Source organism: Rana temporaria, chromosome 13 (genome assembly GCF_905171775.1).
Source record: "Rana temporaria chromosome 13, aRanTem1.1, whole genome shotgun sequence".
Lineage (NCBI taxonomy): Eukaryota > Metazoa > Chordata > Amphibia > Anura > Ranidae > Rana > Rana temporaria.
Genome location: NC_053501.1, coordinates 102,470,333 through 102,484,986, shown reverse-complemented (window position 1 = coordinate 102,484,986; position 14,654 = coordinate 102,470,333). Strand labels below are relative to the sequence as shown.

General features: G+C 50.3%; 1 protein-coding gene across 1 annotated transcript in view; it reads right to left on the bottom strand.

Moving 5' to 3' along the window:
• MTMR11 (myotubularin related protein 11) overlaps nt 1–10,620 on the bottom strand; it is a 141,525-nt gene extending 130,905 nt beyond the window's left edge. The window contains exon 1 of the mRNA XM_040333753.1: nt 10,337–10,620. Within this exon, the coding sequence (XP_040189687.1) occupies nt 10,337–10,393 (57 nt within the window). The 5' untranslated portion in view covers nt 10,394–10,620. The remainder of the gene's footprint in view (nt 1–10,336) is intronic.
• Between the last annotated feature and the right edge of the window lie 4,034 nt (nt 10,621–14,654).

The following is a 14,654-nucleotide window of genomic DNA, read 5'->3' as shown; positions in this document are numbered from 1 at the left end:
TATTGATTTATATTTGTTTTTGAACAGAGCTGGGAAAGGAAGACCCCAAAGTGTTTAGAGAAGAGACGCCCCTTTGCCAGTCGTCCCCACCATATCTCCATCATTTCATTTGAGGAACGCAGAGCATCACTCCATCATCTGTCATCTTATTCAGCTTATATTTTGTCTTTCCAGCCCCCCCATCAACATGCTAATTCAATTTCTAAATTAATTCTTTCCTTTTCATTACACACTTTATTGAGCCATTGATATGATATCACTGGGTCTATACATTTTCCTTTGCAATGCAGGCAGATCATGGGTGGTGGGAGGGGCTAACAGGGTAGCTTTCTGATAATATCATAGCACCCTTCCTCTGGGTCCTTGGGATATTCTATGCAAATCTAAAAATGCCTTTGCCTTTATGGGTGGGTGTCAATTGGTAGGCAGGCAGTATTGTCCACCCACATGTCATGCCTTGCAGGGCCATCTTAATAGCATAATCGGCCCCTGGGCAAAGTAATGCTCTGGGGCCCCTACTAGCCTGCGTCAGGAATCCCCACCACAGTGCCTGCTTACATCATGTTCCCCTATCACAGTGTCCCCATACATCAGGTTCCCCCATCACAATGCCTCCATCAGGTGTCCCCATACATCAGGTGTCCCCATCACAATGCCATCACAATGCCTCCATCAGTGTCCCCATACATCAGGTGTCCCCATCACAGTGTCTGCATACATCAGGTGTCCCCATAACAGTGTCCCTATACATCAGCTATCCCTATAACTGTCCCCATCCATCAGGTGTCCCCATCCATCAGGTTCCCCCACCACAGTGTCCCCATACATCAGGAGTCTGTCTGTAGGCAGACAGTATTTTCCACACACGTCATGCGGAGCAGAGCCATCTTAATGGCATCATGGGCCCCTGGGCAAAGTAATGCACAGGGGCCCTACCAGCCTGCATCAGGAGTCCCCACCACAGTGCCTGCTTACATCATGTTCACCTATCTCAGTACCCCAGGTGTCCTTATCAGGTGTCCCCTACACCAGGTTCCCTCATCACAGTGTCTCCATATATCAGGTTTCCCCATCACAGTATCTCCATACATCAGGTGTCCTCAAAACAGTGCCCCCGTACATCAGGTTCCCCCATCACAGTGCCCACATTCATCAGGTTCCCCCATCACAGTGCCCCCGTACATCAGGTTCCCCCCATCACAGTGCCCCCGTACATCAGGTTCCTCCATCACAGTGCCCCCATACATCAGGTTCCTCCATCACAGTGCCCCCATACATCAGGTTCCTCCATCACAGTGCCCCCATACATCAGGTTCCTCCATCACAGTGCCCCCATACATCAGGTTCCCCCATCACAGTGCCCCCATACATCAGGTTCCTCCATCACAGTGCCCCCATACATCAGGTTCCTCCATCACAGTGCCCCCATACATCAGGTTCCTCCATCACAGTGCCCCCATACATCAGGTTCCTCCATCACAGTGCCCCCATCACAGTGCCCCCGTACATCAGGTTCCCCCATACATCAGGTTCCTCCATCACAGTGCCCCCGTACATCAGGTTCCCCCATCACAGTGCCCCCATACATCAGGTTCCCCCATCACAGTGCCCCCGTACATCAGGTTCCTCCACAGTGTCCCCATTCATCAGGTTCCTCCATCACAGTGCCCCCATCACAGTGCCCCCGTACATCAGGTTCCCCCATACATCAGGTTCCTCCATCACAGTGCCCCCGTACATCAGGTTCCCCCATCACAGTGCCCCCGTACATCAGGTTCCCCCATCACAGTGCCCCCGTACATCAGGTTCCCCCATCACAGTGCCCCCGTACATCAGGTTCCCCCATCACAGTGCCCCCATACATCAGGTTCCCCCATCACAGTGCCCCCATACATCAGGATCCCCCATTACAGTGCCCCCATGAGAAGCTCACAGTGTGCAGTGAAATCTGAGTAAGCCGTTTCAGTCCAGGAGAGGACCCTGTACAACTGTGCAAGGCTGAAGGAAAGACCAGGGTTTAGCTTTAAATCTGTGTCCTCGTGTGAAGATTTTCCTTTACTTCCTGTCCCATAGACACAAAAGGAAGTGAGAAACAAACTTTCCAAAGTGAGGGAACCCCCCCCCCCCCCCTCTTAGAACAACGGAGGGTTTCACCTCAATTCCTCTTCTAGTGACAACTACATTTTTTTTTAATTCATCACTTCCTGTCCCAGTGTTGGTGGTCACCAAGACAAATGGAGATGTGACCCACCCTGCGGGGGGCACAGACAGCAATAGGTAATAATTACAAAAAAAAAAGATTATTTTAATCATCAACTGAAAATTTGTAAAACATTTATACAGCTTTATTGATTACAGAGGATATTATAGTTATTGTAAATGAGTCATCAATTACTTCATAAGACGTTTTAGGTTACTCCCTACTTTATGAAGGTGTCAGGCCTCATTCACGCGGCTGTAAGAATGTCACTAATGTTAATACATGCGTGTTTTCTAGGCGAAAAGTTCACTGCCTAATAATCAGTAAAATACTTGCATATAGATGCGTTAAAACGCGTAAAGATGGTGCTTACATACATTTATACTTGTAAGCATGTAAAGCGCATATCCTTAGATGTAGTTATGTACACAGGGCCACTATCAGGGGGGGACAGCCAGGGCTCAAGTCCTGCGGGAACGCGTGGGAACGGAGTCCCTGCACTTTTTTCACAGCAGGAACGCAGTTCCCTTTGCAGGACTAAAGCAGCTGAGCCGCCCGAGCCAATCCTTCACTAAGCGGCGATGCCCAGTTTATAGTCACTGTCAGGGGCAGGCGAACCTTAGTAATCCTTTATTTTACTGGCCGCTTCCTGTATATGGATTCATCGGGTAGTGTGCGGGTATTCCGTCACTTCATCGATGCCGCAATGTCTCCTGGGAGCTTTTGTCATTGTTCCCAGGAGACATTGCGGAGGTCTGCCGCGAGTTATCGCGGGATTTAGAAAGAACTTGCTTGCGAAAAAACAAAACAAAACATGGGGTTTAGTAATTATGCATATGAGCGTATCGTGGTTTTTTTTTTTTTTTTGGTGGGGGAGTGGATCTTGCATGGGAGTTCCCACACTTTTTTCCCCAGGACTTGACCCCTGGGGACAGCCCATACACATGTATGGGGCCCGGGCGTCCCGAGGGGTCCAGGTTTCAACCAAGCAGTTGTTGCCAAGTCCAAACCTCCTCCCTCCGAGAGCCCTGCCCAAAAACCCAGTCAGCGCCCCTGATGCCACAGCCGTGCCGCTCAGCAACAGCACAGGCTGTGTGGCAATCAGAGCTGTCCCTAAATGTACGGTGGCTGACAGCATCCGCCGCCACCACCACCACGCAATGTTTCTCCTCCAAACCTATCCGGTCCCAGTGCCCAGTCGTCAGGCTTCCACCTGTCCTGTAGTCGAGTGCTGCAATGAGAAGGAACGGATTCTGATGGGGTCTTCACAATACTCCCTCCTCCCCTTCCTCTACCCCAACTATTCTCTTAATCCTCTCCACTCTCCTTACCCCACTCTGCTCTTCCCTACTAACACTGGGGACCCCATCGAAAGGGAATGAAATTTGGGACTCTTTCTATATACGTTTTGGAGACCCTGATGTAAAGTCGCTTTAGAGACCCTGATGTAAGGGGGCTTTAGGGACTCTGATGTTAGAGGAGACTTTGGGATCCTAATGTAAGGGGAAACTTTGAGGACCGTAATGAAAGTGGGGTCTCTGATGTAAGGGCAAATTCTGGGGACCCCAATCTAAGGAAGGAGAACTTTGGGGACCCCGATCCTAGGAGAGGCAACTCTGTGGATCCTGATCTAAGGAGAGGGAATTCTGGGGACCCCGATCTTAGGAGAGGGAATTCTGGGGACCCTGATCTAATTGAAAGGGAATTGTGGGGACCCTGATCTAATTGAAAGGGAATTGTGGGGACCCTGATCTAAGGAGAGGGAACTCTGGGGACCCTGATCTAAGGAGAGGGAACTCTGGGGACCCTGATCTAAGGAGAGGGAACTCTGGGGACCCTGATCTAAGGAGAGGGGACTCTGGGGACCCTGATCTAAGGAGAGGGAACTCTGGGGACCCTGATCTAAGGAGAGGGAACTCTGGGGACCCTGATCTAAGGAGGGGGAACTCTGGGGACCCTGATCTAAGGAGAGGGAACTGTGCGGACCCTGATCTAAGGAGAGGGAACTGTGCGGACCCTGATCTAAGGAGAGGGAATTCTGGGGACCCTGATCTAAGGAGGGGGAACTCTGGGGACCCTGATCTAAGGAGAGGGAACTCTGTGGACCCCGATCTAAGGAAAGGGAATTGTGGGGACCCTGATCTAAGGAGGGGAAACTCTGGGGACCCTGATTTTCCGCAAATCGCTTCTTGATTCCCCATCACAACACTCTACTGGGAGAACACTATTATTGCCAATGGCTATAGTTGCTGGCAATGATCGCATGACAGGCTGGTTGTTGTACCCAAGTCGATTGATGGATCCACTTGGGTGCATTCAGCCTGCCCATACATGGTTCGAACTTTGGCCAGTCCCTGCTGAACTGGCCGAGATTCGAACCATCTATGGCTAGCTTCAGTCTCCACCGTTGTTTACTAAAATGATGATAATACATTGATAGATCTGTATCCCGTATATATGGAGTCATATATGTACATCCTTTGATTGCAGTAAAATGCTGACAAGGTTCTAGTCCTTCCCCACTCTATCTATATCTAAAGTATAAAAGGTTTGGACATTAGATACATTGAGGGCCAGATTCTCGTAGATCGGCGTAAAAATGTGCGGGCGTAACGTATCTGATTTACGTTACACCGCCGCAAGTTTTTCAGGCAAGTGCTTTATTCACAAAGCACTTGCCTGTAAAGTTGCGGCGGCGTAGCGTAAATCACCCAGCGGAATTCAAATTTCGGCGGGTAGGGGGCGTGCTTTATTTAAATGAAGCGCGTCCCCGCGCCGAACGAACTGCGCATGCGCGGTCCCTAAAATTTCCCGGCGTGCATTGCTCTAAATGACGTCGCAAGGACGTCATTGGCTTTGACGTGGACGTAAATTACGTCCAGCACCATTCACGGTCGACTTACGCAAACGACGTAACGTTTTACAATTTTGACGCGGGAACGACGGCCATACTTAACATTGACTGCGCCTCATAGACCCAGGGCCAACTTTACGCCGGGAAAAGACTAACGTAAACGTCGTAACTTTACTGCGTCGGCCGCGCGTACGTTCGGGAATTCGCGTATCTAGCTAATTTGCATACTCGACGCGGAAATCGAAGGAAGCGCCACCTAGCGGGGGGAAAAAAAATTGCAGTTACGATCCGACGGTGTAAGAGACTTACGCCTGTCAGATCTAATGAATATCTATGCGTAACTGATTCTAAGGCCGGGTACACACGGACAAACATGTATGGTGAAAGCGGTCCGTCGGACCGTTTTCACCATACATGTCTGCCAGAGGGCTTCTGTACGATGGTTGTACACACCATCGTACAGAAGTCCGCGCGTAAACAATACGCGGGGCGTGTCCGCGGTGTCGCCGCGTCGATGACGCGGTGTCGCCGCGACAATGACGCGGCGACGTGGGCGGCCCGCCTTTAAAATGCTTCCACGCATGCGTCGAAGTCATTCGACGCATGCGAGGCACGGCGGGCGGCTGGACATGTACGGTAGGTCTGTACTGACGACCGTACATGTCCGAGCGGGCTGAATTCCAGCGGGCTGTTTTAAAACAAGTCCAGGAATATTTGTCTGCTGGAAAAGGCCCGGCGGGCAAATGTTTGCTGGAATTCGGCCCGCTCGCGCCCACACACGACCAAACATGTCTGCTGAAACTGGCCTGCGGGCCAGTTTCAGCAGACATGTTTGCTCGTGAGTATGGGGCCTATGAATCAGTCGCATAGATACGACGGCGTATCTGGAGATGCGCCGTCGTATCTCTTTTGAGAATCTGGGCCTAAATGTACACTAGTATGTCCTAATTTAGACGTGTGGTTGAGGGGGCATTAAAAATATGTGATTTTAGTGCCCCCGAACTGCCCCATCATTCGTCAGCTGCAATGGCAGCGAATGGGGGTGTTCGTTGCCAACATATTGCGGGTGGTGAAACCAATTCAAGTAAATGGGGAAGCGCAGCCAACGCTCTGCAATGCATGTGGTTGCACCGCAATTGTTTGACAAAAAGGAGTTTAAAACCGGGGTCACATCACCTCCTCACCGCCTGTCAATCGCCTCTGAAAAGCTGCGACCGCCCATCACAACTCAGCACAAACATTTGACCAATCCCTATGGGAAATGGTATAACTTTAAGGCTCACCATACACTGTACAATCTCCTTAAGGCTCCATTCACATCTAAGAATTCCATGAACACCCGCGAAAACACTTGTTGCACTTATTTTAATTTATTGGTAATGGCACCCAAGTTGTGGGAAGCAAACACATGTTTTGCGCTAATCCATTTTTTTTTCTAGAACTTTTAAAAAATGTCACAAGTGACATCTCGTTCAGTTCTATTGCTCACAGCACGGTGTGAGGTGGTGGATTGCGTCGCAACTCACTGCGTTGGAAAAAAAAAAATGTTCTGCATGATGTACTTTTTTTTCATGCGCACACCACCACAACTTAGTGGTGTCAACTGGTCTCATAGGGAACAAATCTTGTGTTGGGAATGTGCTGGGCACCTTGTCTTCACCTTGTCTTATGTTGGGTCTGCTCTGGGGGGCCTTGTCTTATGTTGGGGCTGCTCTGGGGGGCCTTGTCTTATGTTGGGGCTGCTCTGGGGGGCCTTGTCTTATGTTGGGGCTGCTCTGGGGGGCCTTGTCTTATGTTGGGGCTGCTCTGGGGGCCTTGTTTTATGTTGGGGCTGCTCTGGGGGCCTTGTCTTATGTTGGGGCTGCTCTGGGGGCCTTGTCTTATGTTAGGGCTGCTCTTGGGGGCCTTGTCTTATGTTGGGGCTGCTCTCGGGGGCCTTGTCTTATGTTGGGGCTGCTCTCGGGGGCCTTGTCTTATGTTGGGGCTGCTCTCGGGGGCCTTGTCTTATGTTGGGGCTGCTCTGGGGGGCCTTGTCTTATGTTGGGGCTGCTCTGGGGGCCTTGTTTTATGTTGGGGCTGCTCTGGGGGCCTTGTTTTATGTTGGGGCTGCTCTGGGGGCCTTGTCTTATGTTGGGGCTGCTCTGGGGGCCTTGTCTTATGTTAGGGCTGCTCTTGGGGGCCTTGTCTTATGTTGGGGCTGCTCTGGGGGCCTTGTCTTATGTTGGGGCTGCTCTCGGGGGCCTTGTCTTATGTTGGGGCTGCTCTGGGGGGCCTTGTCTTATGTTGGGGGTTGCTCTGGGGGGCCTTGTCTTATGTTGGGGCTGCTCTGGGGGGGCCTTGTCTTATGTTGGGGCTGCTCTGGGGGGCCTTGTCTTATGTTGGGGCTGCTCTGGGGGGCCTTGTCTTATGTTGGGGCTGCTCTGGGGGGCCTTGTCTTATGTTGGGGCTGCTCTGGGGGGCCTTGTCTTATGTTGAGGCTGCTCTGGGGGGCCTTGTCTTATGTTGAGGCTGCTCTGGGGGGCCTTGTTTTATGTTGGGGCTGCTCTGGGGGGCCTTGTCTTATGTTGGGGCTGCTCTGGGGGGCCTTGTCTTATGTTGGGGCTGCTCTGGGGGGCCTTGTCTTATGTTGGGGCTGCTCTGGGGGGCTTGTCTTATGGTAGGGCTGCTCTGGGGGCCTTGTCTTATGTTGGGGCTGCTCTGGGGGGCCTTGTCTTATGTTGGGGCTGCTCTGGGGGGCCTTGTCTTATGTTGGGGCTGCTCTGGGGGGCCTTGTCTTATGTTGGGGCTGCTCTGGGGGGCCTTGTCTTATGTTGGGGCTGCTCTGGGGGGCCTTGTCTTATGTTGGGGCTGCTCTGGGGGGCCTTGTCTTATGTTGGGGCTGCTCTGGGGGCCTTGTCTTATGTTGGGGCTGCTCTGGGGGGCCTTGTCTTATGTTGGGGCTGCTCTGGGGGGCCTTGTCTTATGTTGGGGCTGCTCTCGGGGCCTTGTCTTATGTTGGGGCTGCTCTGGGGGGCCTTGTCTTATGTTGGGGCTGCTCTGGGGGGCCTTGTCTTATGTTGGGGCTGCTCTGGGGGGCCTTGTCTTATGTTGGGATGCACTGGGCACCTTGCTGTACATTAGGATTGCACTGGGCACCTTGTTCTACATTAGGAGTGCTTTGGGCACCATGTCTTACATTGGGACTGCGATAGGCACCTTGTCTTATGTTGGGACTGCACTGGCACCTTGTTCTACAATGGGGACTGCGATATGCGCCATGTCTTACATTGGGACAGCAATGGGCACCTTGTCTTACATTAGGACTGTGCTGGGCGCTTTGTTTTACATTGGGACGGCACTGGATGCCGTGTCTTATGTCAGGATTAAGCTGGGCATCTTGTCTTATGTTAGGGTTGCGCTGGACACCTTGTTTTGTTACGTTGGAATTGCACTGGGCACCTCATCTTATGCTGGGATTGCGCTGGGTAGCCTTGTTTTACGCTGGGACTGTGCTGGGCACTTTGTCTCACACTGGAACTGCGGTGACCATCTTGTCTATGCCCCTTATATATTGGGACTGCGTTGGGCACCTTGTCTTGTGTTGAGATGGCACTGGGCGCCTCATCTTACACTGGGATTGTGCTGGGCACCTTGTCCTATGCTGGGACTGCTCTGGGCACCTTGTCTATGCCTTGTTCTACATTGTAACTACACTGGGCACCTTGTCTTACGTTGGGACTACACTGGGCACCTTGTCTTACCCTGGGACTGTGCTGGGCATCTTTTCCTACACTGTGCACCTTGTGTTTGCCTTGCCTTATGTTAGGAATGCACTGGGCGACTTGTCTTACATTGAGACTGTGCTGGGCACCTTGTCTATGCCTTGTTCTATGTTGGTACTGCACTGGGCACCTTGGCTATGCCTTTTTTCTATGTTGGTACTGCATCGGGCACTTTGTCTATACCTTGTTTTATGTTGGTACTACACTGGGCACCTTGTTTTTGCCTTGTTCTATCTTGTGACTGCACTGGGCACCTTGTGTTTTGCCTTATTCTATGTTGGTACTGCACTGGGCACCTTGTCTTTGCCTTGTTCTACGGTGGGACTGCACTGGGCACCTTGTGTTTTGCCTTGTCTTGCTGTACGTTAGGACTGCACATGGTGCCTTTGTCTTACATTGGGACTATGATGGGCAGTTTGTCTATGCCTTGTTCTACATTGGCACTGCACTGGGCACCTTGTGTTTGTCTTGCCTTACGTTAGGACTACACTGGACGACTTGTCTTACATTGTGACTGCACTGGGCACCTTGTGTTTTGCCTTGTTCTATGTTGGTACTGCACTGGGCACCTTGTCTTTGCCTTGTTCTACGTTGGGACTGCACTGGGCACCTTGTGTTTTGCCTTGTCTTGCTGTACGTTAGGACTGCACATGGTGCCTTTGTCTTACATTGGGACTATGATGGGCAGTTTGTCTATGCCTTGTTCTACATTGGCACTGCACTGGGCACCTTGTGTTTGTCTTGCCTTACGTTAGGACTACACTGGACGACTTGTCTTACATTGGGACTGCAATGGGCACCTTGTCTTTGCCTTGTTTTATCTTGGGACTGCACTGGGCACCTTGTGTTTTGACTTGCCTTACGTAAGGACTGCACAAGGCGCCTTACATTGGGACTATGCTGGGCAGCTTGTCTATGCCTTGTTCTACATTGGGACTGCACTGGGCACCTTGTGTTTGCACTGTCTTGCGTTAGGACTGCATGGGACGCCTTGTCTTGCGTTAGGACTGTGCTGGGCACCATGTCCTTGCCTTGTCTTATGTTAAGACTGTGCCAAGTGCCTTGTCTTACATTGGGGCTTGTTCTGGCCCCCTAACTTTGCCTAGTCTTGTGACTGATCTGGGCACCTTGCCTTGTTTTGGGACTGCGCTAACCACCTTGTCCTGCGTTGCGACCGCCCAGGGCAATACCAATGCAAGTGGTGTGAAGCAGCCCCCAAAGTTTGCAGACGAGCAACACAATCTTTTGCTAGACGGACTTGAACTTGGAGCTAAGAATAACATAGGCGTACAGTGAGCAGTAGATTTTGTTAGGCGTCTCTACACATCGGACCCCGAAAGGGGGGCAGCTGCTACGGTAGAGGAGGAGGAGGAGGGGGGGGGGGGGTTGCCTCCAATTTATTTTGGAATGTGATCAGCAGCTCTTTTACATAATGGAGCTTCTCTTTCGGCTTGGTGATCCCTTACACAAACTGTCCCCAGGTCACAAACCAACAAAGAGATATATAAAGAAGGGACTTACCATGATCTCTCGGGGGTCCTGCTTGAGGGTGAAGGTGGTCTTGGGTCTGGGCAGCATGGTGCCAGCTTTGGAGATCTGTAGGCAGGACAGAGCTGTATAAACAGGCAGAGTCAGCCTCTTTCTGCTGTTGCAGCTTCCATGGTGACAGTATAAAGAGGACTTTGTTCTGCTGCTGTGCGGAGGAGAATAGTCCTTGGAAGGGGCCCGGGCACAGTTAGTCACCCCAAACAGCACTGAGAAGCCTACAGCAGGCAGTGGCGAGTGTTGTGTTGCTGGGATTCCCGTTGATAGAAAAAGAAGGGGGGGGGGGGAGGTTACAGCCTCCCTCCCCTGCGTCTGCTTTTCAGTCTCATTGCCATAGTGAAACTGACACTGTAACTATGCGCTCTCAACTCTTAAAGGGGAACTTTCTGTGCTTTCCGTCGCTTAAAATGGAACTTAGCCCTAAGCTAAAAAAAATAAAAAAAACTTGCGAATAGGAAGGATTTTTATTGCAAAATAGATATATTATGTATCGTCTGCAATAAAGGCTTATTACAAGACGCTTCAAGCTGGCCGTACGTGGTTGGATTTTAATTCGAACGTCCTTACGGACATTGAAAACTTTCCGTCAGAACTATTGTTGAGTCAACTAATTTAGTTCAAAATCTCTTAAAATTTTGGCCAGACCTGCCTTTTTAATTAAATCCTAGGGGGTAGATTCACAAAGGGCGTCCTAACTTTGCGGCGGCGTAGCGTATCGTGTTTACACTACGCCGCCGTAAGTTAGCGAGGCAAGTACATGATTCACAAAGTACTTGCCTGCTAAGTTACGGGCGGGCGTAAGGGCGCCTAATTCAAAATCGGCTGAGGGGGCGTGTTTAATGTTAATTTTGTTTGACCTGACGTGATTGACGTTTTTTTGGAACGGCGCATGCGCCGTCCGCCTACATATCCCAGTGTGCATTGCGGCAACGTACGCCGCACGGGCCTATTGGTTTCGACGTGGATGTAAATGACGTAAATCCCTATTCACGGACGACTTACGCAAACAACGTAATATTTTCGAATTTTCGAAGCGGGAACGGCGGCCATACTTTAACATTACTATTCCAACTATTTGATGGACTATCTTTAGGCCTGATAATGCGTTACGTAAATGGCGTATCTGTGTTGCGTCGGCCGGGCGTAGGTTTGTGAATAGGCGTATCTAGTGATTTACATATTCTACGCCGACCGCAATGGAAGCGCCACCTAGCGGCCAGCCTAAATATTGCACCCTAAGATAGGACGGCGCAAGCCGTCGTATCTTAGATAGGTTTAAGTGTATCTCTGTTTGAGAATACACTTAAACTTAGGTCGGCGCAGATTCTGAGTTAGGTCGGCGTATCTACTGATACGCCGGCCTAACTCTATGTGAATCTAGCCCTAGGTGTATTATACGTGGTTTTTGCAATATGTACAACTCTTTCCGAACGAAAACCACATTCACAGTTCGGGCTCAATCTCATGGGCAGCCTCGGGTCGGTCAAAATTGGTGGTTGCGCCCTGGTTTTACCCCTCCTTACCCACTTCCAATTCTGACTTTCCTCTCCTATATGTAAACAACAAATATTTTTTTTTGCTAGAAAACAACTTGGAACCCACAAACATTATAGATTTTATTTTTTTTTTAAACATAGGCCGGTGCACACAGGGGCGACTCGTCAGGCGACTTAGCCGCCTGACAAGTTGCGCTCCGCTCTGTTCAATGGAACCGCTCTAATCGGAGCGACCCAAGTCTTCTTGTACGACTTTGGGGGCGACTTGCATTGCCTTCAATACAGAAGTCATTTTGCAAGTCGCCTCTGAAGTCGTCTTGAGATCGCCTTGCCGAGTCGCCCTCAAAGTCGTGCCGCCCCTGTGTGAACCGGGTCTCAGAGAATAAAATGGTGAGTGTTGCTTATTTTTGTTACACAGTATTTGCGCAGCGGTTTTTCAAATGCATTTTTTTTTTTTGAACAAATAGATTTGAACTTGAAAGTGGTAGTAAAAGTAAAAGCATACGCATGGCATACTAGCCCAGTGTTTCTCAACTCCAGTCCTCAAGGCACACCAACAGGTCATGTTTTCAGGGTTTCCCTCAGATGAAATGGCTGTGGTATTTACTAAGGCAGTGAAACTGATCAAATCACCTGTGCAAAATAATGGAAAGCCTGAAAACATGACCTGTTGGTGTGCCTTGAGGACTGGAGTTGGGAAAAACTGTACTAGCCCATTATGTTGCACCTACCTGCAAACCGAAGCCCGCGATGTCCCCGCTGGTGGCCACATCCATCTTCACCCCTCTCCTTCAGGGGCCGTAGACTACGGCTCTGTGACTGGCCGGAGTCACGTGACGTCACTCCCACGCATGCGGGCACGGGCCCCTTAGAAACAGCACGATTGTGCCCTTTCTTCAGTGCGCATGTGCCGATGATGTCGGCGCAAGCAAATGTGATATATCTCCTAAACCGTTAAGATTTTGGAGATATTTTTAGTACCTACAAGTAAGCCTTTTTAAAAGCATTGCATACTAGCATTTTATGACAGATTTACCTGAAAATTAAGCTCTCCAGCGGCGGACAGTCACTGCTGAAGGCACTTTCATGTTCAACTGGTCTTCCTTCCGGTTTCTTGAGCTTCGGCGATGAGAATGGCCAAACTGGCGATGACGTCACTCCCATGCAGGAGTTGCTGTTTACGCCACGGCTCTGAAGGAATGGGACGGATATGTCGTTCCTTCAGAGTGCATGCGCCAGTGATAACCCCGGCTGCATCTAAAGTTAATATTTCCTAAATGGTGCACGTTTAGGAGATGTTTACTATACTAAGCCTAGGCTAGGTTGCTTTATAGGCTTACCTATAGGTGAAAATCGTACATGGGAGTTTACTCCCACTTTAATGTACAAAAACACAATATACCGTATTTATCGGGGTATTGCGCGCTCCGGCGTATAGTGCGCACCCCTAAAGTGGACCCGACATTCCTGTAAAAAAACATTTTAGTACTTACAGTTTTGGTGTCTTGCGGGGCAGCCTCGTCGGGTCCGGCGTCCGTCTGCGACTTCGGGTGTCCTCTTCGTCAGGTCCGGCGTCCTTCTCCCGCGTCCTCCCCGCTCGAACCCCTGCTTTCCCGCGCCGAGTTTGAATACTGCGCCGGCATATACCGAGCGCAGTACACTCGTGTATAGTCGGGCAGGCTCGGCTCCTCTCGCGCTCACGTCCTGGACGTCCAGGACGTGAGCGCGAGAGGAGCCGAGCCTGCCCGACTATACACGAGTGTACTGCGCTCGGTATATGCCGGCGCAGTATTCAAACTCGGCGCGGGAAAGCGGGTATCGGTGTATACCGCGCACCCACGATTTTGCCCTGATTTTCAGGGCAAAAAAGTGTGCGGTATACGCCGATAAATACGGTACAAGTAACTGACAAGTTACAAGCTACAAGCATGGCTCCCACAGGCAGAGGCATGATGGGACTTGTAGCTTCGCAACAGCTGGAGGACCGCCAGTTTGAGACCCCTGCTTTACAGGTTATAAGTTTAGAGTGACACAGGAGGTCTGCAGCTAGAATTGTTGCTCTCACTCTGACGTTCATGGCGATACCTCACACATGTGGTGTAATTGCTGTTTACGTATGCTTGTAGGACTGACGCACGCATTCACATTTGCGCTCAAGCATGGGGGGATGGAGGTGCTTTAATTTATTTTTTTACAAAAATGTATTATTAATTCTATTTACATTTTTTTACGCTGTCTCTAATTTTTTTTAATCACTTTTATGGCCATCCCAAGGTATAAGCAACATCCCTTGCAATAGCATGGGCTGTGACAGTTCCTCTTTATGGAGAAATCTGGGGTCTATTAGACCCCCATATCTCTCATCTGCTCTCGAAACATCAAACTGATGGTTTAATCAGATGCTGGTATAAGCCGGTAACTATTTGTAGACAACACACCCAAACCGGAAGTGAGGAAATCCTCGTCGCTTCCCGTTTCTGACGTCACACAGTGGGAGGAACAACATTCGTTCCCCTCACTGTGTCCCAGGAACCAGATCCTGCTGGTCGCATTCCTTACCAATCGCTCAAGAGAGCCTGACAAAGGCGGAGGCAGGAGAGGGGGGTGGGACCCACTTCCACCGACTGTAAAAGTAATTCAGCGGCTGTATAGCTGCTAGAATTACTTATACAGTGAAGGGAATTTACTTAGACCCCAAAATGTATCCAGGTGAATTATACATTGCTAGGACAAATTGGGCCTTCCTTTGCTGGTAAATGTTAGTGGGATGTCTTTTGTTTTTGTTTCGTATTTAAAGG